This window comes from Lepidochelys olivacea, assembly GCF_965140295.1.
Source record: "Lepidochelys olivacea isolate rLepOli2 genome assembly, chromosome: 2".
In the NCBI taxonomy this organism is placed as follows: Eukaryota; Metazoa; Chordata; order Testudines; family Cheloniidae; genus Lepidochelys; species Lepidochelys olivacea.
In genome coordinates, this window is record NC_140412.1 from 70,563,801 (window position 1) to 70,586,885 (window position 23,085).

At 44.6% G+C, this 23,085-nt stretch overlaps 1 protein-coding gene across 1 annotated transcript in view; it reads right to left on the reverse strand.

Moving 5' to 3' along the window:
* Positions 1-22,701, reverse strand: part of RGS20 (regulator of G protein signaling 20) — a gene marked incomplete at its 5' end in the record, with an annotated part of 73,697 nt that extends 50,996 nt beyond the window's left edge. The window contains one exon of the mRNA XM_084619656.1: positions 22,579-22,701. Coding sequence (XP_084475782.1) covers positions 22,579-22,701 — 123 coding nt within the window. The remainder of the gene's footprint in view (positions 1-22,578) is intronic.
* Positions 22,702-23,085: the final 384 nt, after the last annotated feature.

The window sequence follows — 23,085 nt, forward strand, 5'->3', positions numbered from 1 at the left end:
GGTGGGAGGGGGAAGAGAGAGAGAGACACAAAATAAACATTACTAAGGGGATCAATCAGCCACATCGGAAAAGACAAGCTCGGAGTCAGACGATTTCGGGTTAATTCTGCCCCCACCACCTCTGCAGTTGACTTATTTGAAGGGGCAAACACCCCGCCTCTCCACTTTTGGGGGGAGGGATATCTCAGTGGTTTGAGCATTGGCCTGCTAAACCCAGGGTTGTGAGTTCAATCCTTGAAGGGGCCATTTAGGGATCTGGGGCAAAAATTGGGGATTGGTCCTGCTTTGAGCAGGGGGTTGGACTAGATGACCTCCTGAGGTCCCTTCCAACCCTGATATTCTATGATTTGTTACTTCAGTGCAACCCCACGTTTCCAACGCTGAGACACTGGAGGGGGCTGGGTCGTTCGTATATTAACTCCCACTTTTGTAGAATTGCAGGCGTCTCAGTCCTCAGCCTCCGCTGCCTTTTCCCCGACTCCAAGTGTCCGGCTTTTGGGGGCGAATTCTAGGTGAGACAGGACACACAGCTGTGGTTCTCCTGGTGCCCCAAGCTGCTCCAACCCCCCAGGAACAGTCCGAGGAATCGTAAGCAGAGGAGCTTTCCTTTTTTTGGTTTCCATTCTATGTTAGGGCTAAATTAAGGAGTTTCATGCCCTTTACATGTCTGGCACTTTGAAATATGGCCTCGCCTTTTTCTTAAGTTTTATTCTAGCTATTAATCACTATTGTTTTCTTTGCGCTCCAGGCCGCCTTCAGCATCCGTCCTCTGTGCTAGGCACCGGGCAAACACATAGAGCTTACAATATAATTAATTCTGCATTTTCCTGGCTGAAGTTTTTTAAGACACCCCTTTCCCCTTCAGGACAGCTCAAGATATCAAGAAACGATAAACTTTGCAGAATAATAAACTTTGCAAAACCATCCGAAGAAGTCAGCCTCATTCTTGTTCTAGAATTGAGTGGACTAAGACACCCACCCACCCGTATGCCTCATGGGCGGCCAACACTGGTGCAATCCCTTCCCTGACACTATGCAGCCGATGCTAAGCAGCAGTGAAAAGGAAAGAGAAATGGGGACTAACGCCGCGAAAAGGAAACAAGTGAAAGGCGAATAAAAAGCCGAGGGGGAAGCAGCCAGAGTTAAGGAATCTAGCCAGCTCTGAATGCTGATCGCAATAGCAGAATTGCTATCCAGGGTTCTGAAGCTTACGCGTGGCAAATTGCGTTTGCCCTTTGCTGAAAACTCCTATTTATGCTATTGCTTCAGGGTTGCAACTTGAACAAACACACAGCAGTTATATCCGGCTGTTGGGAGCCTTGACATGGCACTGGACCACCAAGCTAACTGAGCCTCATGCTGTAGGGCAGAGGATGGGGCTTTTCTATAATGGCTTTTTTGTGTGTGCAGCTGCCTCTTGAGGTGACATCAGAGCTTCTCCAGATTTCCTAACAGAGTTCTTGTGTTTTCCCAGTCCAAGCTCCAAGCAAAGCCCAAGAGCGCTCCAGGAGACAGACAGACACTTGCTTCCCCAGGGTGTGAAGTCAGAACTTTAAGCTCCCCACACACCCCGATATGTGCGGAGGGTGACACTCTTTCAGAACTCAGGCATCATCGAAAGCCTCGCCATGCATTAATGAGGCAGGAGAACACGGCTACGGCGTTGTTATTACAAGGTTAAGCTACTTGTCAGATTTGAGAACTGTAGAGAAAGCTGCTATTCCTTACACTCACAGGAACCGTGTGGTTGCTTAGCAGCAAAGCTTTTCTTCTAGGTATGATCATAGGAAAGGCTAAGCTTGGGGGAAAACCCAAACACGCTGGTGAATCAGCCATAATAAGCCCCGTCTTGACGAGCCCAGATGAGGCCGAACACGAATTAGCCTTATGTGGAAGAACTCCAAATGGGCAGGTTAAGTGGCGCCCGCTGTGTCCGAGAACAGGAAGCAGCCTGCAGAAGGCTGGAGCAAGTTAAGCCATTGATTTCTACCCAATCTGTTAGCAAAGGAGAGGAACTCTCCGTAGGGACTCCTGCGCTGGTGGAAGGGAGAGACCTTCTAATATCCCTAAATCTGCAAACTCCTGTTGATTATTGTAGTGAATCTCTTTTTGTCAGGCTGGAGTAGTTAGGAAAAGGCAGGAACAGAAGAGGGCTGGTGGGTGAACTCATCTGTGTGTCAAAGCCCCAAATGCTTCTCCAGAGGTACTGCTGTGCATGTCTTGTGAAGAAACTAAAGGAGATCTGAGTTCTTTCTGTGTGAGAGAATGGTGGTAGGGTTGCATCAATGTATTGGCCATACCTTTCTGGTTGGGCATTACCATGAACAATCCAAAATATATTTTATCAAAGGGTTTGGGAGAATGGGCTGGACTATATTTCCAGGAGAAAATAATATAGCTTGATTTTTACCATGTTAATATTTCTCCTTCATGAACCCAAAGAATCACTGCTGTGTATGAAAATCCGCTGTAAAACCCCTGCAAAGTGTCCATTTCATATGGAGCACAGCTCACCATTGTGATGTTAATTATGCCACTCTGCATAGTTATTAAATCCTACTTGCCACCTAGGTGACCCCACATGTAGAGTTTTCAGTGGCTCTGAGGTTTGCTTGACAACAATGATAACAGAACTTGATAAGTATGGTGGCTATAGTATGATAAGATTGCCTACAGTGGCATGTGGCCCATCTGTGATGGCTAGTAGCAAATATCCCCAACAGTTGGAGAGGGATGCTAGATGTGGAGGGCTCTCAGTTACAATAGTGAATTCTTTCCCAGGTGTCTGGCTGATGGATCTCATTAACATGCTCAGGGTCTAACTGATCAGCATATTTGGGGTGGGGAAGGGATTTTCTCCCCTGTCAGATTGTCAGGGACCCATTTTTTTTGTTTTGTTTTGTTTTTTTGCATTCCTCTGCAGCATGGGGGCACACATCATGTGCTGGTTTGAACGAGAGTAAATGGCAGAGTCTCTGTAATTTGAAGTCTTTAAATTGTGATTAAATTTATGAGGTTATGAGGTCTATTACAGGTGTGGGTGGGTCAGGATCTGTGGCCTGCAATGTGCTGGAGGTCAGACTAGAATGATCACGATAGTCCCTTCTGGCCTTAAAGTCTATGATTAAATGACACTGTCTCTATGACGAGAGGGTGGGAAAAAATAGGGAAAGGTTTAGCAATTATGCCCTAGAGATTATTCTGTGGTGAATCTTCAGATCAATGGAAAGACTCCCACTGACATCATCACTGGACTCTGAATCAGAGCCGACTCAGCTGTGGGAACCAATCATGGACAGTGACATTTAGGACTTAGCTGAAGTATTTCACTTAAAGCCCATCCAGACTAAGAAACTAGGTTGTGTTTTTAAATGTTAGCTAACCTACTTTTACTTATACTTGTGTAGAAAGGGTTTAACACCTTTAAAATGTGTTTGCTCGTCACACATCATCCTGGGCTTCCCCCTAGGGTGGACCATCACCAGTTAACACATTTTGAAACAGGACTATATTTATCAACATTATATCTACTACATCAAAATATGTTAGTTAATATGTCCTGAAAGGCTACCCATTCTCCTATTGTAGACAGACCCTTACTGTCTTCAAGTTTGAGCTGTTCAATGAAGCAATGGTGGGTCTTTGGTGACACTCTACATGTAATGCAATATCTAGTAACCTACAGCAAACGTTTGCATTATTAGATTGTTAAGATTTAGGAATGGAGTCATCACACATGGATTGTATTTTAAACGAAACATCATCAAAATCCAATATTGACAGTTCCTTGTGCACCATTCAAGGTAAATATTAGATCAGGACTCAATTTCAACATCAGTATTAATGAATAATAAAGAACAGCTCTATAAGAGTATTAGAAAATCTCCCTGTAAAACTTTGCTGAATATTTGCAACTAAACCCATACAAAGCTAGTGATAACACACAGAGAAAATAACTTGGAATTTAATTTAATTTTAGGATACAGCCCTTTTCTTCCATTTTGGAATAGTTAGGAATGGACGTTACTGAAAGCCACACCAGTATATCAGATTGTTGTTTTATGTTTTCCTGGTACTCGGCCTAGCTGACTCAGTCTCCAAAGGGTGGAACTGTCAATATATTTTCATCATTAGGTCCTCCTGGGTTGAAGTGCAGAAAATAGTTATTATTCCAAGGTATAAATGCAATCCCTTGGGTGTTTGTAGCTGAAAATCTTAAGATCAGAAGGATCATAAATAGGGTAATATAGAAGTTGAACCTATCATTCTAATTACTGTGTTACTTTCTGACGTATTTTAATGTTCAGTCCATCACACTTCAATACACAGCATAGCAGCCATTTTTAATAGTGTTAGTATAGCTACCTGGGGCTCATACAGTACTTGACTTCTCCCTTGCCTAAACAGATTCCTATTAGCCTGTGCCTGAATGAAGAGTGCAAGACTGGGTCTTTGCAGGAATTAGCCAGTTCTCAATATTTCTTATTTGGTTAGATAAGTTAATTTAGAGAGGGATAGCTCAGTGGTTTGAGCATTGGCCTGCTAAACCCAGGGTTGTGAGCTCAATCCTTGAGGGGGCCATTTAAGGATCTGGGGCAAAAATGGGGGATTGGTCCTGCATTGAGCAGGGGGTTAGACTAGATGACCTCCTGAGGTCCCTTCCAACCCTGATATTCTATGATTAAGATGATTCATAGTGAATTTATGTAACTATTTTGACATAAACTAAGGGAGCCATTATTTTGTCCATTTATGTAGACATTAAAATGCCCTTAATACAAATCACTGTAATGATTGACATGAGCTTTCAAATGGGAAATGAGAGCTTTCAGAATTAAAATCTATTTCAAAGGTATTTTAATGTCTAAGTGCCAGCAATTCTTTCTTAAATGTGTTATTGAGTTCATGAGTGAACTCATAAATACATAAAATGGGTACATTTTAAAGAGTATATTTTAAGTTACCATAATTGCATGAGATATTACAAGAAACGCTTTGAGCATATTTAACATTTGCATTACATCAAAGCTAGTAACATTCAGAGTGTACTGTCTTTCCTTAATGAACCTATTGCTAACTGATTTTACATGGAAGTCACTTGGATACAATACTGATGGGTGGCAGCACAAAACCCTGAGTGAGGGATCATAATAAAATCTGTATTGTAGTAGAGTGGAACTCCCAAGTTCCCATTAAAATCAACAGGAATCTTGTAAATGGATTGAATGATCCAGCCTATACAATCTAACAGTAGAGCTATGTGGGGTCATCTGCACATCAAGGGATTGCATTGCACTATGTCTGAGGACTGCCTGTTAGTACTTTATTTTCATAAGCACTGTAATGACATAGAAAAACAACCAGAACCAATGCATTACTTCTGGAATAAGGACTTATTTCAAACAAAGTCCTTTTGTTTTCAAAGGGTGAAATTCACCCCTGTGCCAAAGTCCAGTGCAAGGCCAATTGGTTCTCAAAACAAGGCTTAAGTGGGACTAATGTGATACATCGTCCTTGCGTTAGGACTTTGTCCAGGGTTAATTTCACCCTAAGGGCTTGTCTGCACTGGGAAATTACATTGTGTTAGCACATGACCTTGAGCAGTCATGGTAACTAATACGGCGTTAAACATGATTTAGCACTCAATGTAGACAGGGGCTTTCTGCCACTGGCTTCAATGGGGCCAAGATTTAACCCTGAGTGTTTAACACAGGATTAGTTGTCATGACTTCTCCAAGTTGTGTTCTAGCATGTGGTACTTTCCAAGTGTTGACAATCACTAAATGAACATTCTTCCAAAGTTAGTGATCTCTGTTATGCTTACCAGATGTCTTTTTACATAGTATTTTGCCTTTGCTGAAATCTAGAAATCGGTATGGGAAGATGCAACTCTGGACACATCATACATTCAACACAGTAATTATAATAGTGCATCTTCAGTCATCTTTAACTGTCACCTGTAAAACAAATGTCTTAAGATACATCAAAAACATGAGCCCTCACTAAAAACTAAGTGCGTATCTGCAGCTGGTGTAAACTGTCATAGCTCCATTGACTTCAATGGATCTCTGACAATTTATATTAGCTGGGGACCCAGCCCAGAGCCTATGGCAAGTGCGAAGTTTGACAAGTAACCTCTGCTATTTTCAGTCACAAAACAGTGTCTTTGCCACTTCTGCATAACACAAATGGATTACGAAACTTACAAAACAAAACTCTGAGCAACAACTATTAGAAACATCACCTCAAAAGACAAATGTTTCAGAATGTTATGCGTAGTGAATGTAGGGTTTTAGAACAGAAGAGTTAATTCGATCTATGATGATGATTGTTGTGCTACTTATTCTGGCCCCAGTCCAGAGCAATTAAGCACGCAGATAATTTTAAGCCAGTGACTAGTCCTACTCAGGTCAGTGGGACTGCTCATGTGCTTAATACATTGTTGAATCCAGGCATCTGGCAGACTGACAGAAGAACCCTGAGGTCTGTAGCTTAGATTACTCAGGAGACAATCTTCTACAGAGAAATTGCACCCAGACACTTTTTACAAAATTGAATTTTTGACTAGGTACAATGGCATAAAATTTCTCATTACTTTCACTGCATTTCCTATGTTTGTAAAATAGAAGCCCTGCTAGATTTAGTAGAATCTATACAACATTTTTTGCATATTCATTTCAATAAATACATATTTTTAAAATATGTAATGCAGTTACATTTAAAAAATCATTATATTCATGTGTGGCCCAAATCCTTTTTATTTTTATTTTTGGATTTTTTGGGGGGACCATTAAAAAACCTTGTAGATTAAGTCAAAATTATTTAAAACACATTCTCCTATTATTGCAAAGTTTTGTTAGCAGGCCCTGATGGCATCAAATATTAAGTAAAGACTTGACAAAAAATGGTCAGAAAATGCCTATTTTACTTTAGGTTTCAGAGTAACAGCTGCATTAGTCTGTATTTGCAAAAATAAAAGAAGTACTTGTGGCACCTTAGAGACTAACCAATTTATTTGAGCATAAGCTTTCGTGAGCTACAGCTCACTTCATCGGATGCATCCGATGAAGTGAGCTGTAGCTCACGAAAGCTTATGCTCAAATAAATTGGTTAGTCTCTAAGGTGCCACAAGTACTCCTTTTATTTTACTTTAAAATCCCACAATTAACAGAAGACTGTTAGAGAATGGATTGTGGAATATTATGTTATTAATTTAAATAACCCTTTTTACAAAATTCCAGCAGGTGTCACTATTGGTCTACAATTTAAATTCTAAAGAAAAATCAGTTGAGGATTAATGACATTACATGCCATGGTACTATTCCTCCTTGTGTTGCTAGGGGCCCTCTTTTCCTCTGCATACCATGGGTGTTATATCTGCTAAGTGAGGGGAGAACAGAGCACTCTCTCTTTTCATCGTTAATTGGAAAAAAAATTAAAATATATTCATATAGTCAAATCTGAACAAGTAGATACATCGGATATATCCTATTGTGTTCTACTGGGCATACCTTCAATGATTAATCTCAACCAAACATCAATTTGTATGGGTATAATCTATACAGATGAGAGAGTAGAGGCAGAAACTCAGAAGAGCTACATTTCAAAACTATTTATAGTGACAATGGGAACAAAGAGCATGATGGTGAAATTCATTGGTAGAGCATACAAGGAATGAAAAACAAAAAGAAATGATGAGTATCTGCTTAAGATCACCAAGAGAGAAAGAGAGGGAGGAGAAATTTTCTAGACCAATTCTCTGGGCTCTCTAGGCCTTAATAAACTATTTTAACTACACAGAAAGCTGGTAAGTAATAAATACAGCCAACCATATTATTAAATAAGTTTCCTAAATTAATGTGATGGTAACTTGTGGATCCAGAAAGGACAGACTCCAACCAAAGCAGAAGCTGGCCCAGCTCTACTCCTGATCGTGAGGAACATTTTCAGAAAATGAAAATAATAGAGAAATTTGGAACCAGTGCTCTTGAGCTCTTGAAGTTAGCACAGGAGACGATCAGTTGAAGACACGATTGCAGAACTTGGCAATACAAGGGTATTACAGCCTGATGCTGTTCCACAGAAGCCAGTGGCAGTTTTGCCAATGACTTAAGTGAGAGCAAAACCAGGCCCATTTCCCAAAATTTCTGAAATCAATCAGTTTAGCAAGGTGGGTGCAATGGGAGGAAGTATAATTTACTCATGTAGGAGGTGGCTGGAGAGCAGTAAAAGACCATAACTACAGTGAAATATACTAGTTTACTTGAAAAAGAAGATTGATAGGATGAGCAGTAGCCAATGAGGGAGTGCTTAAAGATTTGAGGTTAAAATCAGTACCAGAAAGTAAAAAGTAGAAGGCAAACAAACAGGAATACTTACTCAGAATTGGTAAAATGTGGTAGGAAGAGCAAAGCCAAGCCATACCACTCTTCCTCCAGCCCCACAGAGCACAACAAACACACAAAGCGCAGGCTGATTCTGAACTCTGCCTTGCATTGTGTCTTTAACATGTTTAAGAGAAGTTTGAATGATTCCTGCAGGAAGTAAAGATCAAGATCAGGATAATGATAAAGAGCAGCTAAAATAATACCGGGAAAAGTGAGCACTGCCGATAAATCTCCTGGGGTAGAAAGAGAAGGACTGTACCTAACAACACCGAGGATTATGGGCCAAGTTCTCCTCTTTGTGGGTTACTCCTGCCTAGGAGAGGGGAAGCTCCTTGAGTTTTTGTTAGAGATAGGTTGGCAGTGCATGTCTCCCCCGCCCTTCCCTATGCACACTCAAGCTGGGAATTCATTGCATCTAAACCATGTTTGCATTATGCAGAAGTAGAAAAGAGTGTTTTGTATTGGAGGCAGCACAGGTTAGTTTCATGCCTGTCATTGACTTTGGGGGAGATCCTCAGCTGTTATAAATAGCCAGGGGTCCACTGATGTCAACAGAGCTATGACAAGTTTTGCCAGTTGAGGATCTTCTCTTAGTTTTCAATGAGGGGCAGTGTCTTTGATGTCTCCTTTGAAATCCATGTGTATTTTAAGGGATCCTTTGGAATCAAGAGGTCCCTTGCTTCCCCGCAGCTGCTCAGAGACACATATCTTTGAACAGGCTAGAACATGCTGCTGTCTCCGTGGCTGCCACTAGAATACCCTTAAATATTTCCCTAACCATGAAGGAACAAACAACGTACATCACTACATGTTCTAGGCCAAATTCTGGGCGGCTCTTGAGAGACACAGGACAGAAGGGCTGACCATTGGGAATTGGGAGCAAAGGTAGCTTTACTTCATCTGGGTTCTGGGCTACAGTAGGAGCTGAAATATGTCCAACATGAGCAAAATTCTGGTCTCCTTTCCTGAGCTGCACTGAAGCCCCAAATCTCCATAACCCTGGGCACTAAGTATGGTTTCTGCCTCACTCATACCAGGGCTTGTGTGTGTGCATGTGTCTGTGTGGGGGTGAGATGGGGAGGGTCACTTACATTGCCACTATGCTTTCCTGAACTACTGAATTCTCCCCAGCCCCTTGTGGTTCATTTTAGCCCCAATATTCGGTCAGAATAGCGTAAAGGAGCCAGGGTGAGTCTAGAATGAACCTATTTGCAGTAGCTTATACTTACTTCTCCCAAAGGGCTGGAGAGAACCCAGTAGAGTTTGGCTTTTGTTTAAATATAGCTGTTTACAACCAAGTATTGTATTTAAACCAGACATTGAGAGACTCTAGACACTGAGCAAATGTGGTGATTTGAGGTTGTAAGATTTTGATGACTCAGCGTACTACATAAGCACACTGGTGCTGATCAGGTGAAGCACTGAAGCATGCGCTACTCATGGACTTAATATTAAGCACATGCTTATGTGATTTATTTAATCAGGACCTCCAGGAAGGGTAGTCAGTTATATCAGTTGACAACCAATTTGCAGAATCAAATATTCCAACTAACAGGTGGAAACTTCACTTTGAAGAAACATCCTTGGCATTCAGGGCCATGACTCACATATTAATTTTTCAACTGGAGAATGAGCCAGCCTAATCCATGCTTAGAGATTCTGGATATAAACTGAGATACACTTTTTGCCCTCTTGTTTAGGGCCCAAGTCACATGCTACAGAAACTCAGTTTATTGAGGTGAGGCCTTTCAAGCAATTAACTTCAACTGTTTAACACAACAGGAGTTGGCAGGTATAAAAAGGAGAGAGAGGAGCATGACAGTAATCTATATTGGCCTTTTCCCTGGTTTATATCACTGATGTCATTGGAAATAAAAATCCACCAGGACTGGAGGCGAGTCTGTGATGGGACGTACAAACCTCACACTGGAAAATGAGGGATTAAGGAGCAGCTCTGGGCCCAGGTGACCCTGCTTGGCCACACCTGCAGAGCCTGCATAAGCTGGAGGTAGAGCTTAAAAGGGGGAGCGGAGCAGGTCAAAAGAAAAGAAGCAGTGGAAGGGAACAGAACTCTGTCCTGAGGAAATCATTGCTCTGAAGTGCCTGTTGCTTGAGACCTGACCAAGCTTGCAAAGGAGAGACTGGTGACTGTTAGGGAAGATTAGAAACTTTATTTTTATTCAGTTCTTTAATTTACTCTGTGGGGTGAAAAAGGGACTCGGCTAGGGAGTGATTTAGGGAGGCAGCTATTTAGCACCCGAAGGTGCAGAACTTGGCTGTCCATCATCAGGCCCTGGATTGGAGCTGGTATAGAGGGTGGACCTGGGCTCCCTGTATCAACCCCTAGAGGTGGGGTAAAAATAGAAGTCTACCCCTCAGCGGGGAATCCAGATGGCGAAGGCCCTGTGCCCAAAGCTAAGGAGAAACCCCGGAAGCCCTTGTGGGCACCAAAAGCTTTTCTACTATTGGATTCCCTTTTGTATGTGATAAAAGGAGTGGATTGGAATGTGGGACCCAGACAGAGGGCTGAGCTGCAATAGAAGGGACTGATCCTACAGTAGCAGAAAGGGGAGATGTCAGGGAGGGGGACCACTTGAAACTCCCTGTGGCTCTAATGGTGAGAGTTACTTGTCACAGAGTCTTACAGCCTATTTCTTTGGAGGTCTGAAAGGTATAAAAACCATCCTCTTATCTGTACCTTTATGGAGGAACTCAATAAGAGAATCCACAGAGATTCCCTTTCCCAGAGGTCCTTCCTGTGGGTTCTCCCATAGCAGAAGTATGATCTGGGGTCTTGCTTAAAAAAGATCAGTTAAGGTTAATAAGAGACAAGAACCGATCACATCATGTACAAAAACCAAGCTCTGAAAACAAGTAAATGAATAGTTAAGGATATTATAAACATGACCTGGATCACAGTAAATGCCTACAAGTTATTCACATATAAAATAAGCTATATTTCCTCACAACACAACAACCTAACTCTGATCCATAGATTTTTGTTCTTGATTTTGATATCTAAATATTTTTTCTTTAAAGAATACATTTAGGTAGAACATATCACTGTGAGCAAGTGACTTCCCCACCCATTGCTCCAAAACCACAATGCACACAGGTTACAGCAGGCCCAAACTTGGGGATTTATTTTATTTACAGAAGGACCTGAAAAGTAAATGAGACAATCCACCCCAAGCCTTCCCCTTAGACTTGGTTGGTCCTAACATTTCTCCATGTGAACTAGTTAGCCCACACCCTAGAACTTCAGCCTCTGGAGAGGCACTCCCACCTTCCTAAGATGTGAATGGGTTTACGAACCACTTGCAACACTGAGTGAGCAAAACAAATGTAACATTTTCTAGCCAGATCACCACCTTTTAACTGGGTAGAGTTGTCAGGCAAGCATTGCTTGTCTGTTGTAGTCAGTTAATATATATCTCAACTGACAGTGGAAAAGTTGTACTTACAATGGTTCTTTCTTTAGGATATTTTATATATATATAAAATAGTGCAATTTGATAGGTATCTATACTTGCAGCTGAGGCTGATTGTTTAAATTGTCATGTTTCTTTAAGTTTTACTTGTTCAGAAATGTTCTGTGCTGTGTTTCTGTGACTATTGATGAAAGGATAGTATTCAGTTTGACTCAGGAGATAAGGTTCTTCAATTGTGAAGACAGGTGTATTTCCATATACTTGATCTAAATGCGTTTTCACTTAGTGTGGGATTTATGGTGACCTTAACTCTTCTTTTCCTGACTTTTCAGGGCTCTGACCTTGTACTTGATGTGATCAGTACATACGTAGCAGTCACTAAGTGTAACGGGGCAGGTAGGGCCAGCTCTAGGTTTTTTGCCACCCCAAGCTCAGAGTGTAACTACCCAAGGAAAAAAAAAAGCCAGAATGCCACCCCTTGAAATGAGCTGCCCCAAGCACATGCTTGCTTTGTTGGTGCCTAGAGCCGGTCCTCGGGGTAGGACTCACTACCTCAGTGCCTCCTGCTGGCAGTGCTCAGAACTAGCTCTTGGTTGTCAGTGCACCTTCCCATAGTGGTGTCTCACCGCCATCACTGCTCCGCCTCTAAGACCTGTGTTGCCCTCTTCTGGGCATGGCTATCCAGCTATGCCCCACTCCACTTTCTCCCCCCTTCTAGGGAAACCGGCAATCTCTAGTCCATCCACTTGCCACTGTGGCTTGCTGCAGCCTTCGGTCTAGCCCCTCACCTCAAGGGGTAAACTGCAGGCCAAATATTCGGTCTAGCCCCTCACCTCAAGGGGTAAACTGTGGCAAGTGGGGGAAAATGAGGGGGCCAGCCCCCCCACTACTCCAGGCCCCAACCCAGGGACCCCATAGTTGGCAGCCACATAGTGCCACTCCTCCAGCTCCCACCAGCTATTTTCCTAGACCACTTCCCTGGAGCTCTAGTCCCTTCCTAGCCCTTTGTCTCAGGAGCCTCCATCTGGCGGTCTTCAGGGTAGAGTTCTCTATTACTCCCCTGACCTTATCCAGCACTACTCTATCCAAAGTGTTTCTCTAAGGCAGCCAGTTCTTCTCTCTTGCACTCCAGGAAGAGACTGCCCCATCTCTGTTGAGCAGCCCTTCTTATATAGCCCTCTCTGACCCTGATTGGCTGCTCCAACAAACCTTCTCCTGATTGGCTCTCTACAAGCCCTCCTCCCATTGGTTGGGTTTTGCACCACCTCCCTGAGGTCTGCTTTAACCCTTCATCTACCTGTGTGGGGCAGCTGCCCAACCACACTAAGCAAGGTTTAACAGCTTTTGAAATGAAGATTTTTGTTATTAGAATTTCTTGTCCCTCATTGCATCTTTTCTTTTGAGTAAGCAAATGGAGATGCATTTTTTTAAGCTACTGTAAATAAATGGGATGGAAGAGCCACCATATTATTAAACTAAATGAGTGAGCAGTGCTGAGCTGTTCCGATTGAGCTTATAATGCTTGAAATCTACAGTTATATTCCCCTAGTTCTTGTGGAAAGAATCTGCCAATGAAAATGCAATCCATGACTACAGGGTATTTATAAGGCTCATGGAAAGCACTTATCAGGCAAAGGGCATTTACAAGTAATGTATCTTTGCTTTGGCTCTTGAAAGGATTCATTAAGTAGAGCAGGATGGCCCATATCTTTGGTCTCTACTCTACTATGGCACTGCATTGGCAGTGCAAAGGGCCTGGAAAGCTACCCTGCCAAGGCAGATTGGAATTTCCCTGGCACTGAGAAATTCCTGGTTGGTGTACAGCTGACATGACCAGCCTTATGCCTCCTGCTCCTGGTCCCAAGAGGTGTGTTGGGGATGGAATGGGCATGACCGGAGCACAGTGGGTGCTGGTGAGCCCTGACAGCATGCTGGCACCATAAGTCAGAGCAGCTCTGAAGATGCTCTGGCTGTGGCTCTAGGACTGAGGACACATAAAGGTACTACATTTTAATTCAATATTTTTCTTGAATGCCACTTGCTTCAATGTAGTCATCCACCCAGACATGAGGAGCATGTCCCACAGTATGGCTTATCCCCCAGCTTGCCCTGGACTCAACCCAGGCAGACTTAGGTAGGAGTGACTTCAATAGTTCCTTCCAGGGGGAAGATGGGAGGAAGTAGCAGAGCTGCTGATTTCTCTCCTGTACCATCAATTCAGTGTTACTGGCTCCTGCTTCCCTCTTTCTATGTTAGTGGAGAGGAGTGTTTAGATTTTCCATATCCGCATAGTTAGTCTGTTCAGAACTCAGGCTGAATGAGCAATTTAGTAACTGACATGATATTTTGTTTCACTTAAATAGGCCTGCTTATAGTCATTAAAACATAAACCCCTTTGATACAGGGCAGTCTAGGATTGGTTTGCTGAACAATTTATGGAACCATGTTCAGGAGTCTGAATTAATGTGAAAGAGGGTTATAGTCTTTGACAGTATTACCCTAATTAACCCAGGATTTAGCATATTTGCATTTCAAAGGTACATGGCAAGAGGAGAGAATTTGGGGGCTATTTCAAAGATAAAGTACATCAATCACACAACTGTGAAAATAGCAAGACTGCAAATTTGTACAAAATGGTCCTGAAGACTGGATAGCTTACACTTAATTAATATGCAAGTAGTCTGCCATTAATGTGCATAAATTATTACTCTATTTATGCAGAGATTACCCTTTAATTATAGCCTGTAGAATTATTACAGGCTCTCAGGCAACACTGAACAGTACATATAGTCATAAAATCTCAGCAGTTCTTCTTGATGCTAAAGTAAAAGCCTTTGTGAATCAAAACGTCTTTTGTTTAATTTTTTTTATGTTCGTGCAATTGCAGAATAGCTTTGAAAAAAGAAGCTGCGATGAGCTCTCTCTTTGTTTCTGCAGAATCATCCCTGTACAAAGCTAAACATCAGCTCTTGCATTCAGACAGAAGTGCGAAAGATCAAAGCTCCTCATCCCTCTTAAAGGAGCTAAAATTAAACTGTTTCACTTGACAGGAATACGTTGAGATACAAAGCACACTGAGACAAGCCCTGTGTTGGAAAACTATCTGTATGGGGATTGCAACCAAGTGGTTAGAGCTGAGGTCAAAACACTTGGGTTCCATTTCTAGCATAGCTATTGATCTGGTATGTCACCTTGGACACATCACTTAGCTAACCTGAGGCAGGTTAACATGAAAAACATATTTTAACTAACGGTAATACTTCTGTTATCGCATATGAAGACTTAAACCTAAAACTCTGTGCCCTACTAGAGTACATTGGCTTAGTACAGGGGGGTTCTCTGTAGGCTTACAGAGAAGGCATTCTCCTCTCTCCAGGGCATAAAAGGCCTTGGAATGGCTCTGATTGCTACTGTGGCCTCCAAGCTTCAGTAGCTCCCAAGCATGCTTTATTTTCCTTATGTGACATGGTACCAGAATAAACAAGGGAGTCTTGGTCCATGATGGGGTTCCTGGGCATGACAGTAATAATCAATAGATTGTGGTTTGTGGGCATATAAATGGGAATAACGACATGAAATTATGAAAGGAAAGTTTTATTCTGAGTACCAGGAAAAGCTTCCTCGCATTGATGTAATAGGCTGTGGAGTAGCCTCCTCAGAAAAGTGGTAGAAGTGCTGCCATTTGGGATGTTTAGTTACTATATGTTTGTACTGTAGGTAAATGAAACTGCGGATAGCACAAGTCATCTTCTTACATAACCAGTAATAGTGAGGGCCTCAATTTTACAAGAAAATACAGCAGCAGAACTGAGGCCGTGTAGGTCTTGGGCCATGGTCTGGATAACACACAGGAAAATGTACTCTAGGGAACAACCCTGCCCTGGCCCCAGGGAAATGGAATGGATATCTAATAGCCATTTCCATCTCTAAGCCCTGGTCTACACTAGGACTTTAGGTCGAATTTAGCAGCATTAAATCGATGTAAACCTGCACCCGTCCACACAATGAAGCCCTTTATTTCGACTTAAAGGGCTCTTAAAATCGATTTCCTTACTCCACCCCTGACAAGTGGATTAGCGCTTAAATCGACGTTGCCGGCTTGAATTTGGGGTACTGTGGACACAATTCGATGGTATTGGCCTCCGGGAGCTATCCCAGAGTGCTCCATTATGACCGCTCTGGACAGCACTCTCAACTCAGATGCACTGGCAAGGTAGACAGGAAAAGACCCGCGAACTTTTGAATCTCATTTCCTGTTTGGCCAGCGTGGCAAGATGCAGGTGACCATGCAGAGCTCATCAGCACAGGTGACCATGATGGAGTCCCAGAATCGCAAAAGAGCTCCAGCATGGACCGAACGGGAGGTACGGGATCTGATCGCTGTTTGGGGAGAGGAATCCGTGCTATCAGAACTCCGTTCCAGTTTTCAAAATGCCAAAACCTTTGTCAAAATCTCCCAGGGCATGAAGGACAGAGGCCATAAGAGGGACCCGAAGCAGTGCCGCGTGAAACTGAAGGAGCTGAGGCAAGCCTACCAGAAAACCAGAGAGGCGAACAGCCGCTCCGGGTCAGAGCCCCAAACATGCCGCTTCTATGATGAGCTGCATGCCATTTTAGGGGGTTCAGCCACCACTACCCCAGCCGTGTTGTTTGACTCCTTCAATGGAGATGGAGGCAATACGGAAGCAGGTTTTGGGGACGAAGAAGAAGATGATGATGATGAGGAGGTTGTAGATAGCTCACAGCAAGCAAGCGGAGAAACCGGTTTTCCCGACAGCCAGGAACTGTTTCTCACCCTAGACCTGGAGCCAGTACCCCCCGAACCCACCCAAGGCTGCCTCCTGGACCCAGCAGGCGGAGAAGGGACCTCTGGTGAGTGTACCTTTTAAAATACTATACATGGTTTAAAAGCAAGCATGTGAAAGGATTACTTTGCCCTGGCATTTGCGGTTCTCCTAGATGTAGTCCTAAAGCCTTTGCAAAAGGTTTCTGGGGAGGGCAGCCTTATTGCGTCCTTCATGGTAGGACACTTTACCACTCCAGGCCAGTAACACGTACTCGGGAATCATTGTAGAACAAAGCATTGCAGTGTATGTTTGCTGGCATTCAAACAACATCCGTTCTTTATCTCTCTGTGTTATCCTCAGGAAAGTGAGATCTAATTCATGGTCACCTGGTTGAAATAGAGTGGTTTTCTTCAGGGGACACTCAGAGGAGTCCATTCCTGCTGGGCTGTTTGCCTGTGGCTAAACAGAAATGTTCCCCGCTGTTAGCCACAGGGAGGGGGGAAGGTTGAGGGGGTAGTCACGCGGTGGGAGGAGGCAAAATGCGACCTTGTAACGAAAGCACATGTGCTATGTATGTAATGTTAACAGCAAGGTTTACCCTGAAAGAGTGTAGCCACTGTTTTATAAAATGTCTTTTTAAATACCGCTGTCCCTTTTTTTTTTCTCCACCAGCTGCATGTGTTTCAATGATCACAGGATCTTCTCCTTCCCAGAGGCTAGTGAAGCTTAGAAAGAAAAAAAAAATGCACTCGCGATGAAATGTTCTCCGAGCTCATGCTGTCCTCCCACACAGACAGAGCACAGACGAATGCGTGGAGGCAAATAATGTCAGAGTGCAGGAAAGCACAAAATGACCGGGAGGAGAGGTAGCGGGCTGAAGAGAGTGAGTGGCGGGCTGAAGAGAGTAAGTGGCGGGCTGAAGACAGGGCTGAAGCTCAAATGTGGCGGCAGCGTGATGAGAGGAGGCAGGATTCAATGCTGAGGCTGCTGCAGGACCAAACCAGTATGCTCCAGTGTATGGTTGAGCTGCAGCAAAGGCAGCTGGAGCACAGACTGCCACTGCAGCCCCTCTGTAACCAACCGTCCTCCTCCCCAAGTTCCATAGCCTCCACACCCAGACGCCCAAGAACGCGGTGGGGGGGCCTCCAGCCAACCAGCCACTCCACCACAGAGGATTGCCCAAAAAAAAGAAGGCTGTCATTCAATAAATTTTAAAGTTGTAAACTTTTAAAGTGCTGTGTGGCATTTTCCTTCCCTCCTCCACCACCCCTCCTGGGCTACCTTGGTAGTCATCCCCCTATTTGTGTGATGAATGAATAAAGAATGCATGAATGTGAAGCAACAATGACTTTATTGCCTCTGCAAGCAATTGTGATTGAAGGGAGGAGGGGCGGATGGTTAGCTTACAGGGAAGTAGAGTGAAGCAAGGGGCGGGGGGTTTCATCAAGGAGAAACAAACAGAACTTTCACACTGTAGCCTGGCCAGTCATGAAACTGGTTTTCAAAGCTTCTCTGATGCATACCGCGCCCTCCTGTGCTCTTCTAACCGCCCTGGTGTCTGGCTGCGCGTAACCAGCAGCCAGGCGATTTGCCTCAACCTACCACCACGCCATAAACGTCTCCCCCTTACTCTCACAGATATTGTGGAGCACACAGCAAGCAGTAATAACAGTGGGAATATTGGTTTCGCTGAGGTCTAAGTGAGTCAGTAAACTGCGCCAGCGCGACTTTAAACGTCCAAATGCACATTCTACCACCATTCTGCACTTGCTCAGCCTGTAGTTGAACAGCTCCTGACTACTGTCCAGGCTGCCTGTGTACGGCTTCATGAGCCATGGCATTAAGGGGTAGGCTGGGTCCCCAAGGATACATATAGGCATTTCAACATCCCCAACAGTTATTTTCTGGTCTGGGAATAAAGTCCCTTCCTGCAGCTTTTGAAACAGACCAGAGTTCCTGAAGATGCGAGCATCATGCACCTTTCCTAGCCATCCCAGGTTGATGTTGGTGAAACGTCCCTTGTGATCCACCAGAGCTTGCAGCACTATCGAAAAGTACCCCTTGCGGTTTATGTACTCGGCGGCTTGGTGCTCCGGTGCCAAGATAGGGATATGGGTTCCGTCTATAGCCCCACCACAGTTAGGGAATCCCATTGCAGCAAAGCCATCCACTATGACCTGCACATTTCCCAGGGTCACTACCCTTGATATCAGCAGATCTTTGATTGCGTGGGCTACTTGCATCACAGCAGCCCCCACAGTAGATTTGCCCACTCCAAATTGATTCCCAACTGACCGGTAGCTGTCTGGCGTTGCAAGCTTCCACAGGGCTATTGCCACTCGCTTCTCAACTGTGAGGGCTGCTCTCATCTTGGTATTCATGCGCCTCAGGGCAGGGGAAAGCAAGTCACAAAGTTCCATGAAAGTGCCCTTACGCATGCGAAAGTTTCGCAGCCACTGGGAATCGTCCCAGACCTGCAACACTATGCGGTCCCACCAGTCTGTGCTTGTTTCCCGAGCCCAGAATCAGCGTTCCACAGCATGAACCTGCCCCATTAGCACCATGATGCATGCATTGGGAGGGCCCATGCTTTCAGAGAAATCTGTGTCCATGTCCTGATCACTCACGTGACCGCACTGACGTCGCCTCCTCGCCCGGTATCGCTTTGCCAGGTTCTGGTGCTGCATATACTGCTGGATAATGCGTGTGGTGTTTAATGTGCTCCTAATTGCCAAAGTGAGCTGAGCGGCCTCCATGCTTACCTTGGTATGGCGTCCGCACAGAAAAAAGACGCAGAACGATTGCCTGCCGTTGCTCTGACGGAGGGAGGGGCGACTGACGACATGGCTTACAGGGTTGGCTTCAGGGAGCTAAAATCAACAAAGGGAGTGCCTGTACATCAAGGAGTATTTCAGGCAGGACTTCACGGAGTGTTCCAATAAGAAATGGTGCACCTAAGTTATCGTTCTTATTGGAACAAGGAGGTTAGCCTGGCCTCTGATTGATACATGGCTAGATTTACCTCGCTGCACCTTCTCTGTGAGTGACTGCAGTGTGACCTAGAGGAATGAGTCCCCTAGACAGGGGAGGAGGCAAATGAGTACAAAACAAATCTGGTCTATTTCTTGTTTTGACCCACTCCATCTATCTTTTACATCTTTGGCTGGCAGCAGACGGTGCAGAAGGACTGCATGCCATCCACATTTCATGGCTGCTTGGCAGAAGATGGTACAGTATGACTGCTAGCCATCCTCATCTCTTGCCTGCCTGGCAGAAGATGGTACAATACGACTGCTAGCAATCCTCATCTCTTGCCTGCCTGGCAGAAGATGGTACAGTACGACTGCTAGCCATCCTCATTTCTTGCCTGCCTGGCAGAAGATGGTACAGTACGACTGCTAGCACTCCGTATCACCTGCCCGCTCACCATAAGACGGTTCAATAGGACTGACTGCAGGACTAAAGAGAATGACCTGGTCAAGTCACTCCAAATTTAGTCCCTGCGCCCATGTCTGCCCAGGCGCTCCCAGCTGACGTGACCAGGAGCACCTCGGACACGACGAGGACAAGTACCAGTCGTATTGCACCGTCTGCTGCCAGAAGGCAATGGGTTGCTGCTACTGTGCAGCAAAGCCGTACCGCGTCTGCCAGCACCCAGGAGACATAGGGTGACGGTTACCTGAGCGGGCTCCATGCTTGCCGTGGTATGGCGTCTGCACAGGTAACTCAGGAAAAAAGGCGCGAAATGATTGTCTGCTCTTGCTTTCACGGAGGGAGGGAGGGAACGGGGGCCTGACGATACGTACCCAGAACCACGCGCGACAATGTTTTAGCCCCATCAGAGTGCTCCATTGTGACTGCTCTGGACAGCACTCTCAGATGCCCGATTGTTTGCCGTTGCTCTGACGCCGGGAGGGGCGACTGAGGACACGGCTTACAGGGTTGGCTTCAGGGAGCTAAAATCAACAAAGGGGGTGGCTTTACATCAAGGAGTATTTCAGGCAGGACTTCACGGAGGGTTCCAATAAGAAACGGTGCACCTAAGTTATTGTCCTTATTGGAACAAGAAGGTTAGCCTGGCCTCTGATTGATACATGGCTAGATTTACCTCGCTGCACCTTCTCTGTGAGTGACTGCAGTGTGATCTAGAAGAATGAGTCCCCTAGACGGGGGAGGGGGGGAAGCAAATGAGTACAAAACAAATCTGGTCTATTTCTTGTTTTGATCCACTCCATCTATCTTTTACATCTTTGGCTGGCAGCAGACGGTGCAGAAGGACTGCATGCCATCTACATCTCATGGCTGCTCAGCAGAAGATGGTACAGTATGATTGCTAGCAGTCCGTATCGCCTGCCCGCTCACCGTAAGACGGTTCAATAGGACTGACTGCAGGACTAAAGAGAGTGACCTGGTCAAGTCACTCCAAATTCAGTCCCTGCGCCCATGTCTGCCCAGGCGCTCCCAGCCGACGTGGCCAGGAGCATCTCGGACATGACGATGATGGCTACCAGTCGTACTGTACCGTCTGCTGCCACAAGGCAAGGGGTTGCTGCTACTGTGTAGCAATGCCGTACCGTGTCTGCCAGCACCCAGGAGATAGGGTGACGGTTACCTGAGCGGGCACCATGCTTGCAGTGGTATGGCGTCTGCACAGGTAACTCAGGAAAAAAGGCGCGAAATGATTGTCTGCCCTTGCTTTCACGGAGGGAGGGAGGGAACGGGGGCCTGACGATATGTACCCAGAACCACCCGCGACAATGTTTTAGCCCCATCAGGCATTGGGATCTCAACCCAGAATTCCAATGGGCAGCGGAGACTGCGGGAACTGTGGGATAGCTACCCACAGTGCAACGCTCCGGAAGTCGACTCTAGCCTCGGTACTGTGGAAGCGCTCCGCCGAGTTAATGCACTTAATGCACTTAGAGCATTTTCTGTGGGGACACACACACTCGAATATATAAAACCGATTTCTAAAAAACCGACTTCTATAAATTCGACCTTATTCCGTAGTGTAGACATACCCTAACTTCTATGATTCTATGACATGCATTGGTTCCGGAAACAGCTGGTTCATCCTTGCTCTATTGGCTGTACCCTGTTACAGTTTGTCTCCAAACTCTCTCCCTCCTGCCTCACTGGTGCTTAGTGAGTCTAATGGAGCTGGGCTTTGCAGTGCAGAGAAGGTATGGATCCCCTGCATGTGTTTCAGGAATCAAGTTGTCTGCCCCACAACACAGTGGAGCTGCACCAATTCTAAAAAGTCCAGAGCTCTAGAACGATTTGACCTCTTTCCTTTGCAACTGCACTCACACCCACGCTCCACATAGATAATGTTGTTTCACACCCTCAGTCAGCTTTCAAACCTACGGCAGACAGTTATCACCTCTGGGAATTGGTTTTTAACGAAAGAAAAATACTTTAGCTCCACAGTTTTACAAAAGGGTGGTTAATGTTGCACCCTTGAGTGATTTCTGTATTGCCCTATATCTGAACACATCCCACATACCCATCTTCATACATTTTCTCCAGGGTATATTCCTGACACGTATGAACAGAACACATCTGGGGGTAATGTCAGTAAAAATCTGGATCTCTTCATCTTACTATATATTCTCCTAGACCACCATGCAACTGTCTTATTCCCCTCAATTGATTACTATAAATTAGCTCATGCAAGCGTAATCCCTTTTTCTGAATTAAACCGTTCTGTTTAATTTGTTTGAAAGCAACCCAGGAAAATTTGGGGGAAACCTGATCGGTTCCATTTTCATTGCAATTACAACATATGCTGGAGATGAGATTGCAGCTGACTAGATTTCGTAAAAAGGAAAGGCTAAATAAATAGAACTTTAGAGAATTCTAAGTGACAAGTCCAATTATTGGTGTGAATATACCAGTGCTTTCTTACTCTTTTCAGACACCCCCTTTTCCTACTCCACCAAGACATTTGGATAACTCTGGGCTTGTTCTTACCTTAAAAAGCTGCCAAGCTTCCTTGGAGTCTTCCTCATTTTCATTCTTTAGGGTTTCCTTTGCCTTGTAACTGTCTGCATTATTGCTGTGTGCCCAAAAGGGGAGCAAATATTGCCTCCACATTGATTGTATAAAGAGCTGTCCCTGGATCTGATTCCACAATGAGCGCTCTTGGAAAAGCACTATCCTTTAACTAGGAAACAAAACCAAATCCCAAACATTCGGCTGAATGGCAACAGCATCAGAAGAGTTAACTTTTCCCTTACATACATGAGCAAATGTCTGGACCTCTTGCAGTTTGCTGGGTCTTTACTGCAGTTTTGACAGTTGTGCAGACAGACATGCTAATCTGCTCTCTAAGATCCAGTGCCTTATCCACAGAGCATTAACTCATGGCTCCTTGCAGTTTAGAGATTAGATTTACTATTATGTATGTCTTGGTATGTTGAGGCAGGATTCAAAAGGAAGAAGGGCATACAGAGTACCTTACAGGAGATGCAGGCCTTC